General features: G+C 41.0%; 1 protein-coding gene across 1 annotated transcript in view; it reads left to right on the forward strand.

The window, feature by feature from the left end:
- Positions 1-12,676, forward strand: part of Sema5a (semaphorin 5A) — a 433,461-nt gene that overhangs the window by 343,696 nt on the left and 77,089 nt on the right. The window contains exons 12-13 of the mRNA XM_028767632.1: positions 533-740; positions 9,909-10,026. Of these exons, the coding sequence (XP_028623465.1) occupies positions 533-740; positions 9,909-10,026 (326 nt within the window). The remainder of the gene's footprint in view (positions 1-532; positions 741-9,908; positions 10,027-12,676) is intronic.

The raw sequence follows: 12,676 nt of genomic DNA on the forward strand, positions 1-12,676 counted from the left end.
CTCCCTCCCTCCCTCCCTCCCTCCCTCCCTCCCTCCCTCCCTCCCTCTCTCTCTGTCTCTCTCTGTCTCTGTCTCTCTCTCTCTCTCTAACACACACACACACACACACAAATGGCCTTGTATTTACATTCCAAGTCACTCTACATCTTCTGTGAATGGGTAGCAATCAACACGCTGACATCAGTGCCCCAAGATTGTCCCTTTTGGATTTTTCTTTCCTGGTATTCTGCAGCTGATTTAATCTTCAGTAAGGTTTAGCATGCCTCTTGTTGCCAGGCTTGCGACTGAAGAGAAAGTGGTAGATCAGCAGTTCTCACCACTGGCTGCACTAGAGTATCGCTGCAGAGCTTTAAAGGACATCGGTACCTGACTTCTCCATCGAGTGTGGCCCACCCAAGAGGCCTCTGCATTACTGAAAAATGCTCAAATGTGAGCTGAAGAATTATGGCTGTGTGCTCTGTACATATTCTGCTTAACTGAATACAGCTGTGCTACCTGTGTGCTCTATTTTCTTCCTGTCTTGTCTTCACAGATTATGGCACCATTAAGAAAGTACGAGCTCCCCTGAGTCAGAGCTCAGGCAGCTGTTTGCTGGAAGAGATTGAGCTTTTCCCAGAGAGGAGGAGTGAGCCCATCAGGAGCCTGCAGATCCTCCACAGCCAGAGTGTCCTATTTGTGGGGCTGCAGGAGCATGTGGTCAAGATCCCCCTGAAGAGGTGCCACTTCCATCAAACACACAGGTAAGGAATCCCAAGGGTGAGGGCACCTGTGCCAGCCTTACAATTCTCCAGCTGTCAAAAGGCTGTAGAACCGTGTGTCTATGTGCTTCTATTCTGAGATACTGGGTCTTCATTATGGGTTTTTGGAGGAACCATGTAACTCACAACTGTGAGCAGTAATAGGTACGAAAACGAATTATTCATTATGTGATAACTCTTAGTGGTAATGCTGTGATCTAGTGCCCCAGGATAAGTTAATGTTTTATTTGAATACAGACACATATATACACAGAGACAGACAGACAGACAGAGAGAGAGAGAGAGAGAGAGAGAGAGAGAGAGAGAGAGAGAGAGAGAGAGAGGATGTAAGATAAAGTGGGCTTGAGCCCTGCTGAGAGGAAACATCAATGCTAGTCCAAAGCTCTGTCTTTCTGTATCACCTATCACATATGTCCTGTCCCTCATACCCCTGACTGTGGTTTATTCCTAAGGTCCTATTGTCATGTAATCAGTGAGTTAGGGGAAGGAAATCCTGGAGGTACAGGGAAAGCCAAGTGCCATAAATGCTTTCCCGTTCCCAGATCTTTCCTCTTACATTTTTGGTTGTGAGCCTAGCCTTTACTGGCTGAGCCATCTCTCCAGATCTATGCTCTTATATTCCAGAAACTGTCCAGTATTGTCCACAATGTACTTTTAAGTTTAGTTTGGAAGCACTTAGGCCCAGGTGCTTAGGAAATGCAAGAGGACTGTGCACACTAGTTGACTAGCTCTGTAATGTTTATAGTGTTGGAAAGTGGAAACGTATTCTGGCCTCTGACACAATTCTGCTTTAGGGGAGCTTGGTAGCCTTGTTTATAGCTATTCCCCTAAGCAAGACATACCTGAAGGTTTATGTAGAAGTGACATTTTTACTATACTACTTGCAAGACCCTGCCATGCACAGGCTATTCTGCTTCTATGCAGGGAGTCGGAGGCAGGAAATTCATACTACACACCTGTCACTGATAGTTTTGACCATGGCTCCAATATGCTTCAGCCTCACTGTCTCAGCTCACACACATGACTTGCTATAGAATCAAATGGGGTGATATATGCATTGTAAAACCTAAAGGTCTCTGCATGTTCTTGATGTAGACGGAAGGATTTTTTTTCTTTTTTCTTTTTTTTTTTAATGTATAACCATTACAATGTTCCCTGAAGGGTGGTTCTATAAAATGAAATCTGTATAATATGTCCTTGGTATCAGACAGAGTTAAAGAACAGTATCAGGATAGCCTTATTAGTTGTGCTGTGAATGTTGTTAGTACATAGTGACATTTATTAATGATCCTTTTTTACATCTCTCTGATTTCTAACATTAACCAATGGCCATTTGAAACTTATTCTGTGTATGTTTCTGCAAGTCCAGTCTGAGGCAGATGTGTCTCCCTTCTGAAGGCTGATCATTCAGTGGATAACTGGGATGATTGGGGTGTAGCCAAGAGGCATATCCTAGCCAAGCATGGCTGGAAGGAAACCAGTTTCCCAAGTCGTACTCTGTTAGATCCAAGTTCTCCCGGGGACTTGCTGGGGTCAAAACAGGGTCACAGGCAGGAAAACATGTGTGGTATTGCTTGCATTCACTGACTAGGAGTGCAGTTGCGAAGCATGAGACAATTCATCTCTTTCACTGCACTTTCATTCAGTGAGTTGGAGGTCACCTCAGCTCCTTCAGCTCAGGAAACTAAGTCACCGGTAGGATTGCCAACAGAGGTATGGAGGCTGCTGTCTGTCACGCCATCGTCCATCAACCCCATCTGGAATCCACAGGGGCTGGAGCCACCAGGTGTAGATGCCATAAGTAACAGTTCTTGCTTCCTCCGAGAAGAATAAGGCCACATGTGCCTCCTCAGCATCCATGGTAGAGGAGAAGCCGGTGTGGCTGAATCTCCCCTCTGTTTTTTTTTTCACCTGCTCAGAGCTAAACTACAAGCGAGCACAGCTCCACTGTGAGCCCATACACTGGGGCTTCTGTGTGCCACAGTTAGTACTCTTGTGTTTGGCTCTTAGTATTCCCTCTGAGAAGGAAATTCTAAAGACTGTGAACCAAGCATCCCTCTGTGTGTCTTCCGATGTGCTTCTCCAAGTGTCCTCTTCGTGTGGAAGGACGAGAAAGCCTCCCCAGTTAAAACTCACAAGGAGACTCTATTTTATAAATACCGCTTGCTTGGATTTTTCAAATGATTCATAGAAAAAAATAGTAGTTTGTTTTTCAGAGAAACAATTTTAATTTTCCAGAAATGTGCTTAATGAAGGACTTCCATTAGGAATGGACTAATAACAGGGTTGTGTGATAATTTCTTTGCCAAATGCCATTCTTTAGTAAACTATCAATAATTTGGTTGTTGCTTTAGGAAATCAATTTCATAAGTGGAACTTTGCAATATTCAAAAAGAGAAAGTGAGCGCATGCAAATAATGCACCTAAAATGTAAACATGACACTTTTAAAGGAGAAAATTGTCTCATGAGAATCTTTGTTTTTCATTTTGTCGGTTATCTATTTTTCAAAGACAATTTATGTAATTTCACAGTAGTGTTTACATTTCTGCCACGTTTTCCAAGATTATTGAGGCAAGTCTGGAAGTCTTATTGTTCACATGGAGGTTGGAAGTCCAGATGTCAGGTTAGTGTCCCACTCAAAGTCATTTACCTCCATTAGTCACTCACTCAGGCCAGGGCCAGTCTGTCTACCCCCACATCCGTAATATATTGATGGTTCACTCTGTGCAGAGAAGTCACCACAGATAGGGTGACTCATGAGCTACTGAGTTCACTTTCTGCTACTTTTTTTTTTCAAAATAGACTGTCTAGTGCAGACGTCCTCAACCTGTGCATTTCGACACCCCCCCAAAAAGACCACTAAAAACAAAGATATTTATGTTATGAATCATAACAGTAGAAAATTTTCAGTTATGAAGTAGTGAGGAAATAATTTTATGGATGTGGATCATCACAACATGGGAACACAAAAGGGTCACAACACTTAGGGAGATTAAGAACCACTGCTCTAGGACCTGGAACATGGGACTTATTAGCTGAGGTGTCTTCCTATCTGCTTTCTCATCTTTGCCCTGGCGCTATGGCAGATGAAACCAGCACGGAACAGGATCCCAAAGCATCCCAAACTGAGTATCTGTTCCAGTTTTTCTCAGGGTGATCCTACATCCTTGGGGGAGGCTGCTGCCGGTCCACTGTTCATTGTAGCTCAGAAAAGAGCATGCTAGCATGAGCACTTCTCTAGAAGCTATCTTAGAAGAAAAATGCCTTAAAGTTATAATTCAGTCAAATTTATCACAAAAGTCACTAAATGTATTTATTGTGATGTGACTATGTTTGGATGCTTCCATTAAATAAATCTCCTAGAAAATCATGCAAATGTTCAAGCCAAACCCAGGTCTTTGAAGTTGCAGTCATCTCTGTAAATATCATTTCCATGTGATGACTGAGCCTACATATTTACATATTTCATAACATGAGCTGATACTTAAAAGGTTTTGAGGTACCTGGCATCTGTAGGTCAATGTTTCACAATACCTCATGAGTGTCACTTCCTGGGCCCTTTGTTCTTGGTGTACACTGCCAGTGTTAATCTGTATTCTTTGAAGAATGAAAAGTTCTAGATGGCAGAGCACAAGATGGAGCTGTCACAAGAGCTACTAATGAATCCCTTCCTGGCTTGTCCACCAGTGTGAACTATAACCTGGCACTTACAGTGTGATAGACGTGGACATTGGACTTGGAGAGTTCCCGCTGCACTGAGTCAGGAGACAGATGTGGCCATATCACTCAGGCTTTCATAGCCATATCTAGAAGTCAGACTTTTCTCCCTTCCCACCTCTGGAAGTCTTGCAAATCCTAAGATAGTTACAGCTCTTCAATTCTCAGCAAGTGAAAGTGTGGAAGATTAGTGGGAGGGCCTTTGACACACGTTTTTAAAAGTCATTTAAAGAAGTATATGCACACTGACTAGATTCTCAGCTCAGAAAGTGTTCCTTGGGAAAAAAAGGAAAATACCCGGAAAATACCCTCAAGTATAAAATTTCTGTAACAAAGAATGGGCTTTTCCCTGATGTGTGGCCATCAGGACAAGCCAAGGCTATGGTCTGAGCAAAGCTTGACAAGAACTAGGCATGTCAAATATATGAGTTGCTTTTGGATTCTGAGAGTTTATGACTTAGACAATCAATGAAGACAAGAAAAAATAAGTTACCTCTTAGTCACAGTGCTCCACAGAAAGGCACCAAAGGGTAGAGTATGGGACCAATGCCACCGGTCAACCAAGGCACCTGCTCATGTAGAGGTGTTCCTTTAGACGCTGAGCCATTATAGAACTTGCAAGAGTCTCTTAAAGTGATGGGGTCCAACTTCATGAGATCAGCCCTAGAATTCTCAGAGGAGGGAGGTGGTAAGGGAATGACTTTATAGCAACTCCTGGAAACCCACTGTCCCAGGATCTAAATATTTTGCAACATTCTGCTGCAGCTTAAGTAGTACATCTGTTGCTACTGAGCCATATCTTATGGCTTGGCTTCATGGACTTAAGAACAGTTGTCATGGTGCTGGAGTGAAAAACATCCCTGTGTTTGTTCTGTTTAGGTCAAACTCAGCAGGGTAGATGTGGTCTATAGACTTTCATCTGCTAATTCCCGAGTTAAAGAGGTATGTCTTTGATGGGATTTACTTTATCATATCATATCCAAAGATTTATTACAAAACCTAATATTTTCTGAATTTCATAGAATCTCAATTCTTTGGCAACTCTTGTGTATTCTTTTTTATTTTTATTTTTTTTGACAGTCATTGTCTATATAAGATCAGATTAGCTCACCAGGTCATAGAGCTTGCATTCTGTTTATGAGAGATCCACCTGAATCTAAGAGAGCATGTGTAACCAGCAATGGCTATAGCCTTAGAGCAGAAACTAAGAATGGTACAAGTTCTATCTTGCTGCATCATCTAAGGCTTGGTTTGGCCTCTGTCTTCAGGTTCCTTTGGCCTCCAGCACCATGTACACCGCAAAAGAGGCTCAGTATATGCTTGATGAATTGCCAGGTGGACTCTGTTCTGAATTCCTTGCTGTCTTCTTATAACCTAGTGGAGGGTGGCTAACATTCTGTGGAGAATTAGAAAGGTAAGGTGAGGTAAAGAACAAAAGGACTGGAAGTCTGTTATCCTTTGGTACTTCTGTTTTATGATGTACTTGGGGTTAGAGGAAAAGCCAGCCCAGGAACAGAGATAGCCATAGGTGAATCAGGAAATAAACATCTCTAGAATTGTATTTTATAAAACTGGAAGGAATGATGGAACCATTAAGAAGACATCTTGGACTTCACTGGGCAGAGCTGGTGTCTGGCCACTCTTAATTTAATCAGTGTAATGGTGTCATTAAGGTAAAGGAATTAATACCTCATTAAGAAAATTAGTATGGAAATTAAGTGCTGTAGGACATCCGTTGCTTTAAAGGGCAAAGTTTTCAAAGGTAGACGTAATAGGTTGACACCATTATTAATTAAGTGTTCTAAAGACACCATCTGCCCAGCTGCAAAGTATACCACATGCTGAGAAAATAACATCGCCCTCCATGCTCCCAGTGAGACACCTTCAGTAAACTAGTTGGTACCATGCAATCATCCAGGAGGAGCTTTTGATGAACATTCGCTTTACAAAGGAAATATTCTCCTTCCACAATTAATTTATTGATTTCCAAATCTCAACATCCTGAAATTTGAACCACACTGTCATTCATTCGCTTAGCGTGGTAAGTGTATGGATTTCCTTCATCAGTTCATTCACAATGTATTTATAGTACGTAATACATTCTAAACACGAAGCCAGTTCCTGAGTGTATGATGACAAATGATGCATCCCTGACCCTGTCTGTGTGGGGCTCAGAGACTAATGAGAAATTCTGCCATAAATAAAATTATCTGAATATCTAATGTAGAATTGAGTCAAAGGTTCCTGAGGTTGTATTACATTTTATCCCAAAATGAATTTATCATTATATCTGATTCTATACCATGCTAGGAATCAATCCCCTTACCTAATATCCCATTATTTCTTAAGCCTTATCTGAATTATTACTGGTTTTCTAATTCTCAACTTCCAGAACTAAGCACCAGGTCATGACAACACATTCAATAAATTTTTCACTCAGTAGGTGACTCTGGGGCCGTTAAATTGTGACTGTGGCAACTTCCATATGCATCCAATGATTATAACTGTTTAAATATACAGGGGAAGAGAAATCACGTGGACCCACATGCTACTTACAACAGTACAGAGCTCTCTATAAGAAGAATTCCGGGAATAGTCAGGCTGGAACACAATGTACTATAGCATTATTATATTCCCCTTGAACCTTACCAAGGTGAAAAGGAAACTCTCAAATTGTGATGGAAAGCAGAACATAAAACTTCTGTGACCTCCACTAGAGCTAATAATTGTACATTACATTATTGCTTATTGTGCAGTTATTAGGAGAAGGCAGGGGCTTGATTATATGGAGTATGCCCAATTTAAGAGGTGTCTCACCGAAGATAGTACCATATTATACATTCAAAATCACTAATATTAATCATTTTAGTGAATCACATGAAGTAAGCCTGTGTTTCATGATAGATCTAATTCTAGCAATAACACATATTGCTACCTTGGCGACACAGCAAAAACTAAGAAAATGTACACACAGCATCCTATAGACGTGCAGTAGTTTACCTGTCTTCTACAGTGCCAAATTCTCCTCCATATACCTCTGGATCATAAGTGGTTTTCTCCCTCATCTCTTGTTTGTGAACTATTTCAGTGTAATCATGTTACCACTACAGTGATAGAAGTGGCATACAGGTGTCTGAGCATAGCCAAGTGTGCTAAAAATAAACCATAGGTAAAATTGACTCCTATAGGTTCTGAGTTTCCCTTAGTATTGCTGTAACTAACAAACAGTTTGGGAGTCTCCTTCCTGTTGCATATTTAAAGACAGCATGTTCCTGGCCTAAATGGAAATCTAAGTCATCGGTGTATTCTAACCAGTCAGCTAGATAGTTTCGTCAGTGGAGAAGCACAGCATAAAGGCCTTACTAATAATACACACCCCATCTGATACCTACGCCACAAGCCTCCTACGTTTGAGCCTCAGGTGCACAGCTGTGCACACAGTTCCATGGAAAACCTGGGTAGCAGCATCATTCTTGGCTCTAGACCTTCTCCAAAGCTCTTAACAACAGCAGTGCCTGAGCTCCCCCTAAGATGTTTATTGCTGTATAATTTACTGAACTCATGATTTTAGACTATAACCATTCCCGTGTACTGATAAAACATCCTACATATAAAAACACTATGAACTTGGGACTCATTTGGACCCTGGATGGAGACAACGGGAAAGAACTCAGATTCTCTGTGTATGTGATCATAAGAGTGGTAACAGAGACAGAAGATTTGCAATAGGTTAGCAATAGAAATAAGAATTCAATACAACATGGTTCCTTTTCTTTCCTGATGAAGGGTGACTGTCAGTTAATGTAGGTCTTTCTAAGATGGCACTTCCCATCCTTGTACTCTATGCACATTCCACTGAAAGTTGGGTCAAAGCCTCCCTGTGCTCCACATACAAGTCAAAAACCAAACATGCTACATGGTAGTGTTGCTCATGGGAGTGCTTGCTTACTATCCCGGTGCCTGAAATATCAAGGCAGTAGGATGTCCAATTCAAGTTCAGCCTTGTCTAAAAGCAGACAGTGTGTCACATAAAATAGAGTAAGTTCCGGGCAGTCTGAGACAGATGGAAGATAAGCTGACAAGTCCATAGATGGCTTTTACACAGCTGCACCCATTGTACCAGATCCTGCTCCATTCAGCAAGTTCTTCACGAGATATTCATCTGTCTGCATAAGTAAGAGACTCAAGTGTGTGAAAGAAACATGCTTTCTTCTCAGTATTCTGTTTTCCCTTTGAAATGTGAGGTATTTACAGGACAGCCTGAGTCTTTAATGAGCCTCAAAGATTCTTGATTCAGTCCTCAGACATTGGAAACTAGCCTGTGTTGCTTAGGACTCTAGTATCCTGCTGTAGCATATTAAATATTAATATTTGATCTTACCCTATAAAATATTTAAATTCAAGTGACAAAATTATTGTCAGGAAAGAAGATTAAATAATACTAATAATTAGTTTTACCCATGTTTTTGGCAGTGTTGATGTGACTTTTTCTAATCAAGTACCTTAAACTCATTCATTTTTTTTTAATCTTTATTCTTAATGAGTTTAAGAAGAAAGAAAGAAAAACCAAGGAAGAAAGAAATACCACTTTTACCATGGCTACATTCATTGGAAACTCTTCTTTTCCTCATGGCCTCTTTAAGAGACCCAACTTCCAAAAATAATAAGTCCTAATGATTGGTTTGGTATAGACCAAGAGGAAATTATAAGTATGGGGGCTTTCTATTGAATGGCCACTTGTGTTTGGATAGCAGCTGTAATATTTAAAGAGAAATGGAATGTTAAAACAACCAGAACCTTCAGCATTGTAGAAAAGGTGGAACTGTTATTACAGGCAGAGTTTCAGAGCCTTAAACCTTCACTCCAATCCAGAAGGCTTATTTCAGGTCTCCAGGTGGCTTTGCAGTCGAGGAAGGTCCTATGCAAAAGAAGTAGTTCATCAAATATCTCCTCTTTGGAAATCTGGATTTAACCTAGTGGTCGTGTTACTTTAATAATAATAATAAAGAAAAAAACAAACCATAAGGAAGAAACTTGAGCCCTTCAAATGGTCTCTGAGTATGGCTGTGTTGTAGTCACCCATATTTGTGAAAACAGGGTCACAGACAGAACAAATCCCAAGGTGAGGTACATGCTGAACATGTCATTTTGTCAGTGGGCAATGACTCCCTGGCCCTTCTCAGGAGCTACGAACATAAATGTGTTACTTTGAGCTAGTTCAATATTGGATCCTTCCCAGCTGCAGTCTATCCCAGCCAGGTAATGTCAACACAAGAAGCAGGAGACTTCCAATCCTGTCTTGCGTCCCTGCCTCACCTAGGTCTGTTTTGTAGGTCACGCTTGAGTGATCTCCATTCTCAGGAACATCCTGTGGATATTTTCTTACAGTGAAGGAACTGTACAGTCAAGTGTATTTTCATGTCTGCTTTCAGTGCCTGCATTGGCGCTCAGGACCCTTACTGTGGCTGGGATGCAGTGATGAAGAAGTGCACCAGTCTGGAGGAGAGTCTGAGCATGACCCAGTGGGATCAGAGCATCCCCACCTGTCCGGTATGTGCACATCCTGTCCAGCTTCAAAAAGTATTGTCCGCAGGAGGTAGAACCACATAGCTAAAGTAAATCCATTGTTGCAAACCCAAAACAAATTTGTGCTTCTACACTGGATCTAATCCTGGCTTGTAGGAGGCCACACGGGATGCTCTCACCTGTTTTACATTGATTTGAAATGCTTAAGATTCAACAGCCCTGTTGAGCATAAGATCATGGTTTTACAGTTTTTACCTTTTTTTTATAGTTTCGAGTGAACTCTTGTCCCTGTTACACTAATAAAATGTGAACTTCCACACTCGTTCATTTCCCTTAGGGGCTATAATTCCAGAAGCTGACAGAAGTGAAGATTTGAAGAGTAAGTTAAAGGATATTATTGTGGCACCATGTGGATCAGATTCATAGACCTTGGTCAGGGCCACAGGAAGGCCTGGCAGAAGCAGCCCTGTGTGCATTCCTATGTGGGACCCTGAGGAATGAAGAGGAACTGGACTGTATTTACAGCCAGACCCTGAATCCAAGAAAAGCAAAGCTCACTGTTTGCTCAGTTCATCTGCTTGGGTCCTCACTTGCAGAAAACAGTTTTCCTTTATTTCTGTCTCAGGCTTGTGTTCTAGCATATGAACCTAAACTACTAACATTAATATACTCAAAGTAGGTAGTGGGGCCGTTAGTCACTCTGTTACTCAGTTGTGGGTCTCTGCCTGTTGTTGGTTGTAAGCACTTCTGTAAGGCAGGAGAAGAAGCTACGTCTTTACTGTCCCTGAATGTATTAGACATACCTCAGGCTTCCGATTTGTCCATGCAACTTCCAGAAGCTGCCCCATCCAGAGCGAAACCATATGCTAATGAAGCTTGTTCTTCAACTTGGAAGGAAATGGAGCAGAGAGGAAGTTGGAAGGTCAGCATCCTTCCCAGATGTTGCCGTGGGTGGTGAGTCCTTTGCACAAAGGAGCCCGTGTGGACATCATTGCACCTAGACATTCCCAGTTCCCATCAGGGGTTAGATCAGAGGTTCTCAACCTGTGGGTTGTGATCTTTTGGGGGCATCAAATGACCCTTTCACAGGAGACACATAACAGATATCCTGCGTATCAGATATTTATATTATGACTCATAACATTAGCAAGGAGGTAGCAAGTGTAGTTATGAAGTAGGAACAAAGATAGCTTTTGTTGGGGCTCACCACAACATGTGGAACTGTATTAAAGGGTCACAGCATTAGGAAGGTTGAGAACCACTGTCTTAAAACCATTTGGCTTTGTAGTGCTAGATCTTTGATTTTATAGGGGAAATTCTCTTCCATCTCTTTAAAAATAAAATGGTTTGAAATAATACTAGGAACTGAAGAAATCCCTTTTTCAGTGCTGAACATGTTAAGAGCACAAAGGCAGTAACCCTGAATTTTTTTGCAGAAGGTAAAAACATACTGAACAGCCTCCAGCATGTCAGTCTGCAGACACATCCTCATGAAGAGTCAATGCATCTTCCTGCATACTTTTACCCTTGCATTTTCAATGGTTAAAAATGTGTAAGAGGCAGGTAACATAACTGTGCATTCTCTTAAATGGTAAGAACATTTCTCCCTGCACCCATGGTTACACATATGAGCATGACAGCTAAGACGATTATGTGGAAGGAAATTTACTCTCAGGTATTTGCTTTGTAACAGATGCACGTCTCGAATATTTTACAGCAGAAATATGAAATGGAGGGATCCAATGTTTGAGATATGACTAAAGAGTTGTCACCCATATTGTCACAAGACAGGATGACAGATCCTGTTAACTTTTCAGGGCAAAATGGGCAATGCTGTGAGACTTAATCACAGCTCTGAGATATGACCACAGACCCAATGTCAGTCACACATAGCAAGATCTGTCTCTCTAGACGTTAGATGTGTCTATTGTATAGCGTTCCATCCTCCTGCCGGATGGATTTGCTCACATCAAGATAGACTTTTGGCAAGCTAAGAATAAAAATAAAAAAACCAGCAATAATCTTATTAGGTTTTAAAATTTTTACTTTAAAATGTCATTTCTAGGTTATTTGTTCTTTCACTAAAATAAAATATCTTGTTTCTTAGATAAGTCTGTGGTATCCACATTTCATGACTTTGATATAATACTGACTTTAAAGTGTGTGCTATCTATGTTGCTGTCCCTTTAAGATAGTCTCTCAGGTTGTAGTTTCCATACTGAGGCCCAAACCCAGGAGCTCACACTTGCTGGGCCAGAGCTGGGTTGGCAGAGTGTGATGACCTCGTAGGCTCAGTGTTGAATGAGTTCTAAGATGCCAACTGATTTTGGAAGTAATAAATGCCAAGAGAATTTTGCAATCGGTAAATATTTCTCATTCCTTCTGAAGGTTGTTTGCCCACATCTTTATCAAGCAAGTAGAACTTGCATTTTATAGATAGATAGATAGATAGATAGATAGATAGATAGATAGATAGATAGATAGATAGAGATAGATAGATGATGGATAGATAGATGATAGATAGAGATAGAGAGATAGAGAGATAGATGATAGATAGATAGATAGATAGATAGATGATGGATAGATAGATGATAGATAGTGATAGAGAGATAGATGATTGATAGATAGATAGATAGATAGATAGATGAAGGATAGATAGATGATAGATAGTGAT

The sequence above is a fragment of the Grammomys surdaster genome, unplaced genomic scaffold (genome assembly GCF_004785775.1).
Source record: "Grammomys surdaster isolate TR1022 unplaced genomic scaffold, NIH_TR_1.0 174, whole genome shotgun sequence".
NCBI classification, from domain to species: domain Eukaryota; kingdom Metazoa; phylum Chordata; class Mammalia; order Rodentia; family Muridae; genus Grammomys; species Grammomys surdaster.